General features: G+C 37.0%; 1 protein-coding gene across 1 annotated transcript in view; it reads left to right on the top strand.

Annotated features, from left to right (window-relative positions):
* The window catches only part of LOC103807365 (chromosome unknown open reading frame, human C8orf34), a gene marked incomplete at its 3' end in the record, with an annotated part of 112,138 nt that overhangs the window by 70,804 nt on the left and 22,175 nt on the right, over window positions 1-19,159 (top strand). Inside the window, exon 8 of the mRNA XM_009080091.1 lies at window positions 16,801-16,886. Within this exon, the coding sequence (XP_009078339.1) occupies window positions 16,801-16,886 (86 nt within the window). The remainder of the gene's footprint in view (window positions 1-16,800; window positions 16,887-19,159) is intronic.

Below are 19,159 nucleotides of genomic sequence, written 5' to 3'. Positions count from 1 at the left end.
GCCAATTTTATCTGCCTGCCTTTGCCAATGGCTGCTCTATTGTGTAGTTTGAGAGGGGATTAGCTGCTTGTAAATAAAAAGCAACCTGCGGTGAAATTAAGTCAAAAGTTTGGCCATATGCCACCCTACGTTTCTACTTTTTCCTCATTTTCCTCATAAATTACTACTTTTACAAAGCACTTATGTAGGCAGAGGGGCTTCAAAACCATTTCTGATGCTCTGGGAGCATAACTACAGGCATACTGAATCACCCATGCAATAGCATCTTTTAGCATGGTTTTGAAGCCTCGGGGAACTTCAGCTCACAGTACTTTCAGAGCAGCAGTGACTGGATGGCCTTGTAATTGTTTTGCTGTCAGCAGTGCAGCCTTATGCTTTAGGAACAAACATGTTAGTCATGGGATTCTTCCCAATTTGCTAGAAATAAATTGCTTATGTTGTAAAATGTTTCCTAACAACTAGCTAAATGAAAGTGTGGCACATTTTTTTTCACCGGGCGTCTGTTTATGGATTAGCAAGTAGAAAGAATATAGAAATGTTGTTTTCTTCATGGTCTTTCTGAACCTACATCCTATGGATTACTATGAATGTTAATTAAATTTTGAATTCCCTAAAGTAGCTGCTAACAGTAGGTGCCAAGATACTATATATCCTCTCAGTCCTGCACACCAGGGAATAAATGGCTCAGATCTTGAGCCAAAGCTAGCAACCTTTGCTACTGCTATTGTCCTTTAACTGCCTGTACTATATGACTCTGCCATCTAAAATATGAGCTGTGAGAGAAAGATCTCATAAAATCTTTTTGTCACTTCACTTATCAGAGACTGCAAAACAGTGCTTTATTTTGCCTATACACTTTAGTTTCATTCCCTAAGATGTTTAATGAAGTTGATGAGGAATTGGATGATAGCTACTTGTCTGTGGTTCTTTTTGCTCTTGTTGCAGTGTAGCAGTTTCTTTAAACTTTGGAGCTCATCAGGAGCAAGAGAAGTCAAAACAGACAAATGTGTCTTGCTGTTCTATTCAGTAGTGAGGAAACTAGCATTTATTCTTCAAGGTAATGAAGTCTATCTATTCTTTTGGAGCATTCCTTCCTTCTTGGTGGATCTGAGGACACCTTTCCTCTCTTACTTCAAGACAGAGTTATTAGCACAGTTAGTTCTGTCTTCAGTACCTTCACAGGGATTTTGTCTGGTGCCTTCTCGTAGCAGCTGAAGTTGTGAGTAGAGAGAGTTGCATGAAGCAAGTGGCTTCAAGGACATGAAAACAGAGGTTCATTCCTTTTTATAGTTCGTTCATTTTTTTGCTAATCAGCCTTTGGAAATACTGTGCTATAAAACTACAGTCCAAGTATTTGGGTCATCTCTGAAAGTTTCTCAATGTTGACATTGATTTGCATTGTTATGACAAAGCCTAGTATTTAACGTAAGGTAATAATACAGAACCTATTAGTGTATTTATTTGTTTTAGAAATTATACTTGTTATGTTTTCATACTCTGTTTTCTAAGCAGTCTTGTGTGCTCTACAGTGTATATATAAATACTATGAGATTTGTTTGGAGGCATGTTTGAATACAATTAAAAAAGAAGCCAATGTAAGTTGTTATGCATAACTTTGGTTTCAATTAAACAGATGTTTTTCTGCTTAATTTTACCCCTTTTTCAGTTATACAAAGTGATTTGAAATGAATGGAGCTATTAATGGCAGTGGGTGTTCTGTAGATAATAGAGCTTGTCAAGTCAGATTATCAAATTAGGTTTTCTGAAGGTATTTTGGCTGTCTTTAGGAGAAATATGACTTTTTACTTGAAATTTCGTTGGCAAAGTTCCAAATGTTAGGAAATATGCTTCTTGGCTCAGACAAAAAGTTTAATTTTACTCTTTCATTTGCATAATCTTTCTTTCACCTTGCTGTACTTTTTTTTAAAATGCTTTTCTCTGTTTACTTTCCAGAGAATTTACCTTTTGTGACACCTCCTTCAGGAGTTTTCTCACTTCCTTGGATATTTTGGGGCTTTTCTGGGCGAGATTTATTTAAACATTGAAGGAGGTCTTTAATACTAGTGTTAGTTAATTTTGGGTGAATAATTTGCTTCTGACTTGGAAAGGACAAGTATTCTTATCAAAGTTCCACCCTACTTCTTCATTAAATTTGTTTCGAAGTTTTAGACCCTTCTGCTACCAGGTTTGCATTTTCCTGCCCTACGTCCTTGGAGCTCCCTCATTATTTGAGAGTTAGAGTGAACAGGTCTATGGCTATGTATAGGCTACCTTAGCCTGGGAGGAGTGCTGGTTTTGTTTGGTATGCCCAATGAAACCACCTGTGGTAGGGTACAGTGCAGCAATATGCCTTATCTTATCTGTGGCTTCTATAGCTTTCTACAATGAGAGCACAGTGACTTGTGAGAAGAATGGACTGAACCCCATGCTGAGCTAATTGTGATCAGACTTCAGCTCCAGTTTAGCTCGTTCCCTTTGTATCACTCAAATATATGAGAACATTTGGACCTAAATTCTAGAATATAGTAACAGGAGGACAATACTAGCTTCTGGTTCCCTCTTTCTCTGTTAATGTAGCCTTATTCCTTTGCTAGTAACTGGCATTTAGTTAAAGCTAGTATTAAATGTCCTGTGTAGTTGGTTTTCTCTGACTGTCACTGGGCTGTTACTCTGCACAGTAATAGTTCTTTCCTTGGAACGCCCCTGTTGTATTTCTGATGCAGTGTTTAACACAGTGTCAGAGGCAGATCTTAAAAACAGAATGCCAAATAGGAGTGACTGTAATTAGATATAAAAATACACTTTGTTACAAGGCAAATTAAATCCGGTTTATATTGTGGGGAAAACCTGCAGTGATGTTGAGGCACTGCATTTGGGAAAATATTCTCCCTTGCATTAAGTTTCTTAGACAAAAGTAGGATCTTGTTTGTGAATCATAAGAAACGAGACTGAGAATGGACATAATTTGAACTAGAATAAACCCCCCAAGCTTCTAAGATTTTTTTAGAAACTGGTGTCTAACCTTTGACACCGATAATTTCACCTATCATCTTCAAATGATAAGTAGATAGCTATCACAAACCAGGTCAGTAATTTTTTAAAAAGGTCACGTTCTCCACCCAGATACCCAGGAGATAAAGATAGGGGATTCTTTCAAGCTAACACACCGAGTTGGTTTTTACACTTTATAAGTTAAAAAACAACCGCCCTCCAAATCGCCCCAAAACAGCAAAACAAAAATCTCTGCAACTCCTCTCCGCCAAACAGAGAGAGAGAGGGAGAAATAAAAGGAGGGGTTAATTCTGCTGGAGTATAAATTGGTTTGTAGTCTGGCATATAGCTGTAAGAAACAGAGAGCTTACTGTTTTCTGTATAGATGTTTCACACACGATGAACGAAATGCAGATGGGTAACAGCTTTAAGAGGTTTTTCAAATGGGGAAGTAGCTACAGAACAAAGTTATTCCCATAGCTACTCTTGGAGTACAGGGCAAGTTAAGCAGCATATTAAGTCATCTAAATAAAGGGGTGACATCATTCACAAGGTGGAACAAAACAGTTTTTATAGATACAGAAAAAAGACTACCAAAAAAAACCTCTGTATTTGGAAGGTTTGCTTTTTTGGTATTGAGTCTGGAAAATTAGCAAAGATACTTTCAGTTCAACTGATCTGGATTTAGATCATTTGAGCAAAATTGTTATAACAATAATTCTTTCTTCATCTAAGGGCACAGCTGGTCTGACTGACTTATAGAATAAACTGACTTATTCCATAACATATTTTTGTGAGGCAAGAAAAATGAATTTCAGATTTGACCGATAAATCATGAGACACCCTCACATGTTAGCTAAATTTGTATGGGTTAAATAGATATTTAAATGGCAATTTGTAAAAGCCAAACAACACTTCCATATTTTCTCATACGCATTGTGACTTGCACATTGAGTGTTTTGCAAGAATTTAATCGACCATAAGGTATAACATATTATTAATGTACTACTGAATGAATTATAGGGTCTTTTCTTTTTTTCTGTTTTTTTTTAAGGACCACCCATTAGCCTTGTATGCCCACTGCCATGCTCAAAAGTTAAATCTTGTTCTTGTGGAGTCTTGCCAATGCATTCCTGAAAGTAAGAAGCTTTTTGTTTTTAATAGCGCAAGGGCTGCATTCATTCTTCTTAACATCAATAGAATACAAAAAAAGGGTTGCATGTGATTAAAAAAGAAATGGGATTATAGAAAACATACTGTGCCACAAGCTTGAAGGCTTCTGAACAAGAATGTTGGGAAAGAGCACTAGTTGCATACAAATGTCGGTTTGAGATGCAATGTTTTAGTTAATATTTTAAGATTAGCTAGAGCAAAAGCACAGTGTAGTAAGGCCTTTTAGCATACTAGAGGAATCGAATATATAGGTATAAACAAACAGAGTACATCTGTACATTGAAAAAGTAGATATGTCTTTTCTGGTTGTCGCCACTGGGATGTGGAGTAAAGATCAAGTGTGGTAATTTGTATGCTTGAGCTGCTCATGTAGAATAAATGAGGTGCTCTGTGCATGCTGCCATTACAGATGTTTTTGGAAAACTTAGTTTTGAAAAGGTACTAAAAAATTCTCATATCAGTTTGCCTTGCCTGTGAAATCTTCATTGTTACCCTGCTCATCATCTATGACTCTGACTCCTTTAAGATGTCTTCTCCAAACAGTCTTCAAGTTAGCTTGTTTGTTTACCAGGACCAGTTAACTTTTCTTGAACCATATGGATTTTTTGCAATATTTTAGTGAGTTTGGTTTTCTACAGTGTGGTCTCCACCATATCCATGTATACTTGGGACATAATCATATAAACTATGTGTTGCTGTATGAAATTTAAGAATCATATGTCGGTTCTCTGAAATATGCCACTGGACTTTAAGCAGATATAGAGTGATATAGAGCCATGACAATCTTGAATGTGTAGGGGGGGAGATCAAAGAATTGAAGGAACCAGCTGTAATTTGTTATAAATTGCAGAATAATGGCAGAAAGAATGGAACTGTTGTCTCAATTGGCCATCATGTATCTCTAGAAAAGTACAGGAATTAATTGGTTGGTTGGGGAATTCTCTGGTGTTAATCTAGCTTCAACCATTTTAGAATCTTAGACAGTAAGAGTTTGTATGGAGGTGCTTTATCTGAGTATCACAAAGCTCTAACAATACTAATGAGACTTGAGGTCATAAAGAATCATTTGGTGGAAAATTTGATAATGAGCTGTGCAGAAAATAGTGTCTGAAGCTTGACAAGTGAATGTAAATAGAGAAAAAACTGCTGTTAACAAGCCACTTTACTGTATGTACTGACCACGGACAACACTCCTGAAACTTCAGACAACAAAGAGAAAACTTAATGAATTTAATTACCCCTATGAGGAAGATCAGAAATACTGACAAAAGACTACACTTAAAAAGCAGATAAAGATGATGGGCTCCTGGAAGATTTCCTCAAGTAAAGGAAGGAAGTCTACTGAGCTTCCTCAACTTCAGCTGTTCACTAGATCCCGTTCTTATTGTTTATGACTAGTCTGCTCTCATTGTCATTGTGTTTCCTGCACAGAAGCCTTTGGGATGGCTGACTTATGTTCTGAAATGAGATGAGTTCTCCTATCTTGTCCGAGCATGTAATCCCTAAATAACCTCAGAACTGAGGATGGGAAGGTGTCAGGGAACAGGTACTGCACCATGCATCACTGTGCTCTAGGATAGCTCTGCTTGAGCACGGAGGTTGGCCCAGATGACCCACTGTGGTCCCTTGCTACCTAATAGATTCTGTGATTCTGTGAATATTGGGACAGAGGGTTAGATCAGGTAAGGTAAAAAAGGGAGGCAACCTCTGGTATTCCCGATAGATGCCATAGATCCTGGAAGAAGGAAAATGTAGAGTTTGCCACTGGTGCAGTTTTTAGCAAGTGGTCTGCGTTTATGTTCTGCCAATTAGACCAAGCCATCACAGTAGATGCTTCTGCTCTGTTTTCAATGGACTGCTGCTGTTCAAGTCTGAGTGTGAAGTCTTCTTTCCCAGACTGAGCCATTTTGGTGTGAGTCACCATAAAGGGAGTAGTACCTTGAAAATGCATGCAGGATAAAATGACATTGAAACTCCATGGACTGCTTTCCCCATATCCTGACCATATGTATCAGTATGTGCTGTCTGGGTGAGATGGTGAAAGGCTAAGACTGCATTGAAATCTAGCAGGGAAATTTCTGCTTGTGCAAATATTCCTTAGCTGCTACATGAATTGTCAAAACTGTTCAAGGATAGCATCTGCAGGTGCTAATTTGAAGGTGGTTCAGATATGCTGACATGAACTATAATAGTCCATTTAAGTGCACCGTTAAGAGGTGATGGAAAGGTGTCTGTAAATAAATGCATAGTGCATATTCTGTCAGAGCAGAAGGTGCAGAGTATCCAGATGACTTGCATCTCAAATTTTTATTGTGTTCCCCACTAAGTTCCATTTTTTCTGCTTTATTATTGACTACTTGGTTTTGAACCATTATGACCCATTTTTTTCCTGCTAGCTTTATTCTACATAGGGAATTGTAGGTAAATTTGTCCTCTTATACAAATTTTTGATTTGTCTGTAGTACAGCCTTTTACACAGAAATGTAACAAAGAACGCCCAAGGGTTTGTATTTTTCTTATTTGTGAGTTTTATAAAGTTTTTAGTCTTCCTTCATGTGAAAATACCTTGAAATATGTCAGCTTTTAAAAGAAACAGCTAATTTCTGTCTAATCATGCAGCAGAAAGGTGGAAGATGATGTCATGTCAATTTCAGTATTTCAGATTAATCAATAATATGCACGTGTCAGAAAGAATAACCTCTCAAGTCCTCCATATAATCCATGATTTGTCTCTGTATGCTGTGATGTAATACTGGGGAATGGATACAGGTATATGTGTGGTTTGGTACACGTATTTGCATAAAGATAGTCTTTGTATGTCTGCCCAGTATTGGTAAGGCCAGCTTAGTGACTCAGTGTCTGGCAGAAACTTCTGGTTTGTTAATTTTCCTTAAATCTGGGAATAAATCACTTCAAAGTACGAAAGGAAAAAAAGTGTTTCCAAACTCAAATGGTTGGTACAGAAATAATATTGGGGGAAAAAATTCTGTGACTGGGATTCATGTACAGACTCTGAGGAATTTTGTGTCTTCAAATGTTAGCTAACATTTGATTATATGGTTATTTTGATTATATACACAATTTTTCTTGCCTGTCCTGCATTTCATATTAGTTTTCTGTCTGTATGCTGTTTCTAAGTGGCTATTCTTACAGAGAAAGCACAAAACATTCCAGATGGCTCGTGTCACTATTTTTCATTCTTTTTTTCCTTTAGCTATTTTTTTTTGACCTTCGTTTTACTGAACCTTTTGTTTCAAAGAGCTGAATTTTCCTTGTTTGTTTGTCAGTTCCGTGGATTTTTGTCCCAAACAAAGTGTTGCCTTTGCATATTTTTCCTTTTAAGAGTTGCAAACAAGTAAATTAAGCTCTGTATGGTAGTGCTTTATAACTTTGAAAAATCTCCTTTCACTTTGGAAAATTGTGAGCAAGCACCATATTTTTCCTTTAGCTACATAGAACTTCTTATAATGTAGAAAACCAAAAAGAACTATGGGGAATAAAAAGCTGTGACAAAAAGTTAATAAATTTTAATTTAGTTTCTTCAATGGTTGAATTTGGCAAGTGATTAATTTGCTCAGCTTTGATGCATAAATAACCACAATAATGTTTTCATTGTCTTCTCTTGGTATTGTGAATGTTAAATACAGTTAAAATAAACTACTGTATCTTTCATTTTCTGGAGTGTTGTACCATTTTGGTATCCTGTTCTTTCAAAAAAGAGGAAGACACTGAAGAAGAATATAATTCAGAAAATGTTTTTACTGGTCCTGGTAGTTATCAGAGACAGAGACCATAAATAAATTTTTAAGATTTGATAGGTTCACTTATGAAGTTGTCAGAGTAATATGCTGTCTTACCTTTTCTTTCACGGCTCATGTTTCTTTAGAACATCTTACTATATGCAAAATAGAGAATATCTGTGTGACTTCAAATTATTTTTTTAGTTCATGGATCTAAGTCTGAGCTCTAAAATGCACAAGATATTACAATTTTTAGTCCCAAACCTTAATTAGTTTTATGGCAAACTCCCCAATGAATGTGTGTTTTGGAAGAATGGCCAAGTATCTCTATTTTCAAAATCTTAACTGTGTCTTGGGAAGGGAACAATATAAGACAAGAGATTTATATCAAGTGCTTAGACAGAAATCCTAGGAAGTTCAGACTTCTTTTCTCCCTCTTTTATACCTGAATTTCCCAGTTGGTAAATCCACCAAGCACTAATTTCAGACCTATCAGAAGTTTCACAAAATACTGTGATCATAAATATGCCTTCTTTTATCAGAAATGTAAGTTGTGATGAAACCAGGATTTTCAAATGAGGCATTTCTCTCTGAGTTTGATTTAGCAGCTGTTTTTTTTTCCTTAAAGGATGCACGAGTGGGGTAGGCTTTTTTTTTTTGACATAAATACCTGACAATCAACATAAGGGAAATGGAAGACTTTCATGTGTTTGAAGATACGTGTTTATGTGTTAGCAAAAACAGACTCATACTTGAGACGTGCACTTAATACATAAAATTTGCACGTGAATTGCATCTTGCACATACATACTAATATACTGTACTTATGATAGGTATGGTTTTAGAAACATGGCACTTTGTGTGCCAAGTTCATCTGGAGATAGTCCTACTGTAACTTTACTGACAGGGAATTAGTATCTGGTTTTAGTTATGAAGGAAGAATGCCATATAAGATGCTGTGAATTTATGATGTGTCTCTAGAAGATCTTTCATAAGAGCTATTGTTCTACAATACCTAATTTTTTTTTATTTCCATCTGGTTGTAAAAAGAGACAACTGGCTTGAGGAGGTTGGTACACTCGTGAACATTTAAAAATGCTGTGGGGAAATGATAATAGTAGATGTAAAGGATTTTTTAGATCTTTTAAATGTACCAGTCTTGATTTGTAAAAATTAAAGCAGTAGGAGCATATTTAAAAATGAAATGAATATTATTTTGTCTGGTCCTGAAAAGTATTTTACTGTCTCTCAGTTTGACGGAGGGTAACACCCATTTCATTCTGTCCTTCATTTGTAGATCTCCTCAAGACAATTCTTTCTCTTTTCCTCTACAAAACCCATTTAACCCCCTCAATAATTTAAGAAGACAAGTGCTTTACCAAGCCTTTCTCCCTTCTTTTGCCTCATTCTCTTTGATGTGTGCTTTGCAAGCTAATTCTTTATTACAGTGTTTATGGATTCTTTCTGTTTGGTGCTATACTGTAATGTATATAAGCCACAACAGTTGCTTCTGGATGAAAAAGATATAGGGATGAAGCCAGGAGATCATGAGCTTGAGTAAGCTTGTTGGTCATAATTTGAGGCTCTGGATAACCATTTAATATAGGTCTTAAAGACACACATGCCCACTCACACACAAAACTCTTTCACAAGTCCTAGAAAAAATGGTTCACAGGAGAAGAAAGAGAGTTAAGTCTGAAAAGACTGACAAAGACTGTAATTTTTCTCCTGTGAGATAATGGTTTGAAGCCAGCAGCAAATAAAAGATTGCCATAAGAATGGCTTAATTCCCCATCTTGTAAAAGGATTAGATAATTCAGTCTCTTTATGGATTCCTTACTCTGGGAAATATATTTCCACTTTTGGTTCTCCTCAGAAATAGCTGCAGAGTGTACTTATTTAAATGCACAAAGACCTGCATTCAGACATTTTGAAAAGGCAAACAGCACACAGAAAAGATTATTTTGCAGGCTGTGTCAATGTGTAAGTTTTGCTCAACAAGTGGATATTCCAGTATTACCAGCTGAAAACATTATGGCTGTGCATTACCTATTGGTGACATGGAAACTTAGAGCAACTTTCCGCAAAAATCTTCAAGGGTGACTGGAAAATAGTGTTTTTAATTTGCAGAAAGAGAATGGGCTCCAGTCAAAATCCATTTTTAACTGCTCTTTTATGAATTTTAAAATAATTTGCTGTGTTCTAGTGTGCAAGCACTGAGAAACAGTGTCCTTTAGAAAGTGAGTGGAAAAAGCAAGAAAACAGACTGTGATTTGAATGGTATCAGTGAAAATGAAGTTATTTTAGATTAACTGTATCTTAGATCAGGGTGAAACTCAAAGATTACAAATGCTGTATATCTCACATAAATAGAATAGATAGTAACAACACACTCCTGCCTGATAGGTCTGCATCACTCCTTTAAAGTGGATTTAAAGGGATTATAAATCTCTGTTGGGAAGCATGCTGAATATGTCATTAAGCTTATATTACTACATTTTACTCAGAAATTTTGTTAAATATCTGTATTTATTCATGTAGCCTTACAGTTTAATTTTGGAAATGTCTGCCTTCCTGGATAATGTTCTGCAGGATAATCCAATAGTCTTCATGCTTCACTTCTCTTCAATGCAGATGCTTCCTGTATTTTAGCCTATGTGAAAACAGAAGCTATGACACTGGTTAGTTGATATATAACAAGGTGACATGCTGCAGAGCTTTCCCATTATTGCCCCAGACTTGAGAGGTGGCAGCCACTCTCGTTGCTCACCAAATTCACAGTCCTCTTTTGTTTGCCTCATAGATCTAAGACATTTTTCTTCTAGAGTTCATTGATCTAATAATTGTATAAACTTCTTTTAAAATCTAGTCTTCATTAGAAAGGTAGAGTATGTAGCTAAAGCTGATCGAGAGTTTTACCAGATAAAGAGTACTTTTGCCTGTATATTGTTTAATAATATTTATGTAATGGAATTTTGCCATTATATTGACCAGTATAGTCTATACTGGAAAACTGACATATTTTTGTCTCTGTACCTGTGAATACATTAAGAATTTTGCTGGCACAGTTTAAACATTTTTATTTTTGTAAAAGGCATTAGTACAACAAATGGAATAGGTCAGAAATTCCTGGCTTTATATTTAGGTGCTGAAAAAACTTTGGATTTTACACCAGTAGAAAGGAGTGCATAACTTTTGGATACAGTAAGTCAAGGCACATGAGATCAGAATTTGGATCAGTATGTTTGGGAACAAAGAACGAAGGAAACTCACTATATTATAGTCAAGTCAGGACAAATGATTATGAAGCTTGAAGTACCCTTACTGGCGTTGAGGTTGCTAGGGAAAGGTGCAAGAAAACATTCAGTGTAAGCTAAAAGCATGTGGGGCCTTTCAGGACTTTTGTCTGATCTCTGTTGCTATAACTTACCTGGAGATATGTATTTGTTCTAGGGAAATTGTAATTCGGTATTACAATGCTATCAGAGAGAGATGTTAGATGTAGATGTAATGTTTCAAATTACAGAAACGAAACAGATGATTTGAAAGTTTAAAAAAAGGAAGTCCAATATGTCAAATTTATCCTTCTCCTCATCTCTGACTGAAATTCCCTTTGACTGAGAAAGAAACATCATCATGTTATATGCATAAATTTCTTCTGTTAATAAGTAAATGATATTAATCTTGCAAAATGTATTTATTTGATCTAAATTTTGATCCAAATTAGTAACTATTCTTGAAGAAACTATCAATCACTGAAGTATTTGTTAAGATCTTTTCAAGAGCATAGTTAACCTACTTTGAAATAATTTAAGCAAAATAAGTTATTCAACAAGTCAAAAATCTCCTTAATTAAGATTCTAATACAAACATGACACTACCTCTGTTTTTCAAAGAACTTTGTCACTGTAGTTTTGCAAATGTACACAATCTTGGCTGATCATGAAAATAACTTTAGTGTTCTTTTTGCTGGAAGACTTAAGGATTCTTCACCAAACTTTCCGCTACTTCTCACCATATTTAGCTGAAGGAAGTCAATTGAGTCTTCAGGAAAGCAGATCCAGAATTTCCAGTTAAATGCATGTTCTTCAGGAATAATGTTTCACAGAAACCAAAAATGGTTTACAGCAATTTTCCAGGTTCAACAAAATTTACCTGACGCAGTGCAGAGCAGAGAGAATGGCTGGAGCTGCAGTGCTCAGACATGTAATTTCCCCCTTTCTCCTTGGGGAGTGCCCTTTACTATCTTGGAGCCCCTGGAGGAATTTTTCTTCATTACTAAAAAGTCAGCAGAAGCGTTTGTATTGTCTTGAAATAACAAGTTTTCAGGATTTCTTCTCAAGTGGAATTTCAACATTGTTGTTCACCTCTGGGGAACATCAGGATTTGAGCACATTTTATCCAGCTCTAGTTTGCAATGTTTAAAAATAAAAAGAACTCTTTAGTCATGTACTAGAATTTGAAGGTCAGCCACATGCACAACAATTATATAACTGTTGCTCATAGTTGTTTTATTTCGGATTAAAGGAGATTTTGTCTAAAAATGATAACCCTTCTTCTGGCTCATTTTTTTAGGAGGAATATAATGGGACTTTGGTTATTTAAGTGACATACTTCTGGAAGACTAGGTCAGAATAGTATTAACCTAATATAATCCAAATTTAGCTGTCTATAAGTGAAAATCACCCTCCTCTGCATTTGATTTGACACATAAAATTTCCTAAAGAACTGCCTTTACTACACACCAGCACAAGCCAATGAATAATGCACATACTTGAATTGGTAGTCTACACAAAGAACAAATACTAGCAAGCATATATCACACTGTGAGGTATCCAAAACATTTTCCCTTCTTGTTTTTAAGGATATTTTATGCCTTCTCATTAGGCCCTGATACTAGAAAGTGCCTATGCTTGTAATTAAGTATTTGTAATTCTTTTCATTAATCCAATGTAGTCCTTGGAAGTAATTGTGATAATTATGTGAACTACTTTCTAGGGTTTTTTTTTAATTGTAGTATTCTGATATAACATGAAGTTTAATTTCATTTGCTACTTATTTTAAGAATATCAGAGGAGAGCAGTGTTGACATAGAGGACAATCACAGTGTATACCTCTATTTAGTGCACTGGAAGAGTTCCTAAGTAGGAATTTGTCCTGCATCTGTACTTACAGTCATGTACACACTCAAGTGTAGACATATCAGTAGCTGCCCTCAAAACAGGACTTGGGATTACCTCTCAAAGTCCATTTGCTCAAGGGTAGATGTTTCCATAAATTCCAGACGTGAAAATGCGTGCTAGCTTTAAATTGTGGAGGAAAAGTCTACTATATTAGTTCAGCTTCCTAAGTGTTCCCCCCAAGTTATAGTTTACTTCCAATGTTGTATTGTCTGCGAACTCTGTCGATCTATAAGAGCTACAGGATTCTTTTAAGAATGGTACTAGTGGAGAAATCACAGCTACTCATGCATTACTTTCTCCTTCCATCTCCACTATCCCCACCCTTTCTTAGGTACCCACTATAATTAGTCAGTTTAGGATGCTAGTAGGTGGATTTTGGATTCATATAAGGAATTGTTTCATAGGATCATCTCATGTCTTTTTCTCAGTTTCTAAGTTGGGTCATCAATCTGTCATCTTTCTAAAGCAGCAATGGCCATAATGTCAAGAAGTTGTCCTTTTAATAGCTCATGTAAATTGGATATTGATAGGCATCATGGAGCTTTGAAAACAAGACCACTACTTCTGTCACACAGAAGGAATGGGGAAGTGCAGTCACATACCATGTAGCTGATTACAGTAAAGAAGAGCAGTAAACTCAGCTGAACTATGGATATTGACAGCATTTATTTTCTTGTCAAATATGTCAAGTATTTTTTCATTTGGTAAAATAGGTGACTTCTACTGAATTATCAAACTGTAATATCCTCATCTTGATGACACACGCTGTTCTCCAACAACCTGGGTTTTAAGAAAAGCATCCTAAATGCTTGAGTCCAGCAATGTGCTTAACATGAAAAGAAAAATCTACAATGTCAGTCTTGAATCTGTTTTTTTTATTTACTGTTTCCTTCCCCTGATGAGACAATATAAGATTTTACCATGACTCATTCAAAGAATGTAGAAGAAATAGGTTTGTGCTCTTTTTGCATGCTCTTTTAATATCATGGATGAAGGGGCAAATGCCTCCTCAGCAAGTTTGCTGACAACAGAATGCTGGGAGAAATGGCCAATACCCCAAACTGCTGTGCAGCCCTTTTGCAGGACCTCAACACACTGGAGAGATGGCCAGAGAAGAACCACCTGAAATTCAACAAAGGCAAATGCAGGTCCTGCACCTGTGGAGGAATAATTCCATGCACCAGTACAGGCTGGGGACTGACCTGCTGGAAAGCAGCTCTATAGGGAATAGAATGCTGGGAGAAATGGCCAATACCCCAAACTGCTGTGCAGCCCTTTTGCAGGACCTCAACACACTGGAGAGATGGCCAGAGAAGAACCACCTGAAATTCAACAAAGGCAAATGCAGGTCCTGCACCTGTGGAGGAATAATTCCATGCACCAGTACAGGCTGGGGACTGACCTGCTGGAAAGCAGCTCTATAGGGAATGACCTGGGGGTCCTGGTGGACAACAAGTTGTCCATGAGCCAGCAGTGTGCCTTTGTGGCCAAAAAGGCCAATGGTGTCCTGGGGTGCATTAGGAAGAGCATTGCCAGGAGGTCAAGGGAGGTGATCCTGTCCCTCTCCTAAGCCACATCTGGAGTACTATGTCCAGTTCCGGTCTTCTTAGTATAGGAGAGACATGGAGCCCCTGGAACAGGTCCAGTGGAGGACTACAAAGATGATTAAGGGACCGGAGCATCTGTCTTATGAGGATAGGCTGAGGGATGTGGGTCTGTTCTGCCTGGAGAAGAGATGACTGGAAGGTCCCTTCCAACTGTACACATTCTGTGAATCTGTGAGTCATATTTTCTAAACCATACCGGCAGTTCGACTGTAATTCACACACCCACAAGATTATTTGTAGTGATAGACCTGGTATAATGCTGCTTGACAAACTAGGCTTTAAAATTTAGCAACTAGAACATTACAAACCAGGGGTAGAACTATCAAGGATTCGTAGAAGTAATTTTCAAAATTACGTTTACAGCTTCTAAGTTTTACACTTTTGTTGCCTTGAGGAGTTTTGTGTTCTATGGGACTGCCTCCTTAAGTAAGAAACATTATGAATTTACGTTGAGCTTTCCATCATGAATAAAACATTCTGGAGGCAATAAAAGGAGATAAAATAATTGTGGAGTGAGAGGAAATGGTTTTGAGAAGATACAAATAGATGAGTTAAGATTCAGATATATTAGATAACTATGATAGTCATAAAACGTGAAATTCAGACAGGGCAGATATGAGGGTTCTGCCTGGTTTCAAAGGTTAATTCAAAGTTTTGTGTAAAACAGCTGCAGAAAGTGAGAATACAGAGTGAAAAGAACTTTTTTTTTCAAAAGATAAATTATTTCTTTCCCCAAGGTTTTACTTCAATGCATTTTTATGATTCCTGGGCTTTGCAATATTGAATTGCATTTTTCTTATTCTTTTCATGTCTGAATAAATCCAAGGTAAGATAACCTTTATGTAAATGGAAGTTATATTGTATTAAGAGCTGCAAACCATTTCTTCAGAGCAGAATGTGTACTTGGGATTCATAAGAGCCTGCAAAAGGATGGTGGGACTCTTGGGATGCTCATTTAAAAGATACAAGGATTATTTTTGTAAATTGCTGTCAAGGCACTGCAGTCAGCTGGTGCAGTGGGAAGGCCTGAAGATAAAGTTTTCCATAATTACTGTGTTTTACTTTTAAAAAGTAACAAAGGAGGAGGAAATACTCTTGCATGTATTTCCCCGTGACGGCTTAACCTTGGCTAAGGGCCAGCTCCCCACCAAGCCAGCAGGATGACAGGAGAAAATAGGACATAAAAGCTTGTGGATTAAGATAAAGACAGATAAAATGGTTGCTATTTACTGTTGTGGGTGTAAAAGATGTGACTTGGGGAAAATTAGTTTAATTTGTTGCCAATTAAAATAGATTTACATAATGAGAAACTAAAAGACACACATTAAAACCACACATTTCCTACTCCCTTTCCTGGGCCCAACTTTACTCCATCACAAAAATTCTGATTTATTGGTGGTTCTCCATGAGCTACAGTTCTTCCAGCACATATCCACCTGCCCTGGTGTGGGTCCTCCATGGGCTATAGTGAATATCAGCTCTGATGTGCATCTTGCCATGGACTGCCGGGGGGTATCTGCTCTGGAGTATGGAGCAGCTCCTCCTTGGAGACTCAGCTGTTTCCCACTCTTTCTGTTCCTTGCTCTTCTGCCTCTGCAGCGTTGTTTGCTCTTCTTTAGCTATGTTTTCTCCAAGGTGCCATGATTTTGGCTGAAGGGCTCAGATGTACCCTGCAGTGGGTCTTCTGGAGCCAGATGGATCCACTTGTGTCCAGCCTCTCCTCACCAAGGCCACCCCTACAGCCCCTCCACTGCCAGCATCTTCATATGGACATCCAGTACAGTCCTGTTTCATTAAAATATTTTTGATGGTAGTGAAGTATGCTCACAGTTTCATACACACATGATACTACCAAACCCTCAAATATATTAAAAAGATATGCAAAATTACATAAGCTAGCATTCAGTTGGTGTTTCTTGGAGGTTACTTTTGGTTACTAGACAGTCTGGGATGACATGACTGAACAGTGGGTGTGGGCTTTTCAGCAAAGCTGCCCTTTTAATTAGAACAATATCATGAGTAGGGTATGTAGTCAGGGTTAACGCTCTGTCTCTTATCTATGGAATATGATTACAAATGTTTTCATTGCGTTTGTCCACAATTTAGATTGCAAGGGGACAATTTGGCAGAAAGGCCAGAAGATGTCTCCATGGTATCTCAGACATCTGAGCCAGCAGTGCCAGACTCTGATGGTAAGTTATATAAATATTTGCTGCTCAAAAAAAAAACCCCAAACACCAACATGTTGAATTAAAGAGCAGAGGTTATGTCTGTAAAAGATTAAACACTTGAACTCAATCATTTGCGCTTCAAATCTCTGCGAAGAGCCACTCGCATGGTTTTTGTCATGGCCAATTAGCACTCCAGAATAATTCCTAGGCGCATTTTGAGAGCTGTCTTGGGCCAGAATTAGTTCTTAGTAGACAGTTTGTATGTTAGCACACTATTTTGGATGTAAAACAGCTTAATAGCATTGACACGGGCAGCTCATTGCCAATTGGCTTCTGTGCCAAAGTATAGTCTATTTAATTTAATACTGCACATGCAACCACATGATTCAAATAATATACAGTAGAAATGAAGAGTTTATACAATAGCTCTGAAGAACATTTTTTTCTCCTCATACAAACATGATCATATGTTGCTCTAATCTGCAGTCAGGACAGACTTATTTAAATTTCTGTTCAGGTTTTTGAACAGAATAGCACCTGAAATGCTGGAAAAGGCACTTCCTAAGGAATATCTTTTCAGAGAATTCTCAGCTTTCCTATTAAAGATTAAGTTGATGAAGGTTAGCTTCATCTTAGCTGTTGCTGGAATGGAGAGGGAAAGGAATAGACAGAGAGTCTGAAAAGATAGATCTTTCAGTCTGTTTCCTTACTGTTGGGCAGAACCAGCCAAGTCTTTGAATTGTAGGATTTGATTTGCAGTGTGGTCTTCACAAGCCTTTGACAAGTTGTATTAAAAAAAAGTCTGAATTAACTTTTGTTATTTTTAATTAAATTATCCTGCTGTCTGTTATTTAGTGCTTTTATGTGTGCTATTATATTTCACAGCAACCTGAGCTCTTCCTCAGTTCCCTTGCCTCATTTGTAAACCAACTTTTAGTAACTAGTATGTCTTTAAAGATAAATTTTTCAAATTGGTTTTGTAAGAATGTACAAATGTACAAATGTATCAGTTTATTAAAGGAGATAATAGGGGACTCAGAATCCCAAAATATGATTTCCTTACAATCTTCATGAAGATTATCAACAAGAGATGCCCAGATTGATGACTTCACTTAAGCCCAGTGAAAGGAAGGCAAAATTCTTCTATTATGAGCATAATCCCCAGAAAGTGAGGTGGTGGTGACTTGTTTGGGATAGGTAAGGGAGTATGCAAGCACAAGATTGTTGCAGAAAAGACAGGCAGAGGGATAAGACATACATGCCAAAAAAACTTCTACGGTTCGTGATATAATTTATTTTGAACAGATCCTGGCCTTCCTTCTTCCTTCCTGTGTACCCTTATTCTTGAAGGGAAAATATGCCCACTTTGTCATACTGTCTTCTGAAATAGTTAGCTGTTGCTAAGTGGCAGAGGCACCAGGGTTAAAGAATGTGAAACTGTCAAAACATTCTGGCATGCCCTGTAATATCGAAGCTGGATCTTTCATGGTCACAGGGTATGGAGCACAAAAGTGCTATAGTTATTGTAAAGTGACCACTTCATATGCTTCTGAATACTTTGTAGTCAGTATGGCTATAGAGAAGACAGAAAATGCTTTCTCTCAAAAAACAACCTTCAATAAAAATATAGAGAATGAAAGTTAGGTAAGTAGGTGGGGCAATGACATTCATGTTGTTCTAAACACATCTATCTTGTGTCTGAATATACATGAACCTGTTAGTCATATAGCTAGAAAATAGCAAAGCCTCTAAGGCAAAAAGGACTGAGGTCAGTACTAAGGTAATTCCAAATTTCTGTCAAGAGGCCCTCTCATAAATGTTTAATGTTTCAAAACATATGGGGGTTTTTTTCTTAAAATATTAGGTAGTAATACATTTTGGTTTGAAAAAAACCCTACAGCTGGATTTCACAAGTAGGCACAGGCTTAAAACAGGCACAGAAGTCAGGCAACTGCCCATTCTATCACTTTCCTATAAATGCAGCACATTGCTTGCTTTCTGTGCATCTGATATTTATTTCCAATAAAAGAGACTCTTGTTGTTAAAAAAAACTATGTAACCAAGTCATTGTGTTGCACTGAATTTTTAATTAGGTCCTTTTACAGGTGTTTTATGTCATAAAATAGTGACTAACAGGCTTCACTTACCAGGTTTATTTGAATTTATTTTTTCTGCTGTTCTTTATCAGTACCAATTACTTTACTGAGAGAAAACTATGCATTGGGAAGTGCTGATGCAAACTGTTCATTCGAGATTATGCAAGCAAGGTGCTGATGCACAGCAAAATTGAGGGT

This window comes from Acanthisitta chloris, unplaced genomic scaffold (genome assembly GCF_000695815.1).
Source record: "Acanthisitta chloris isolate BGI_N310 unplaced genomic scaffold, ASM69581v1 scaffold4388, whole genome shotgun sequence".
Classification (NCBI taxonomy): Eukaryota; Metazoa; Chordata; class Aves; order Passeriformes; family Acanthisittidae; genus Acanthisitta; species Acanthisitta chloris.
This window is presented reverse-complemented; position numbering and strand designations above follow the sequence as displayed.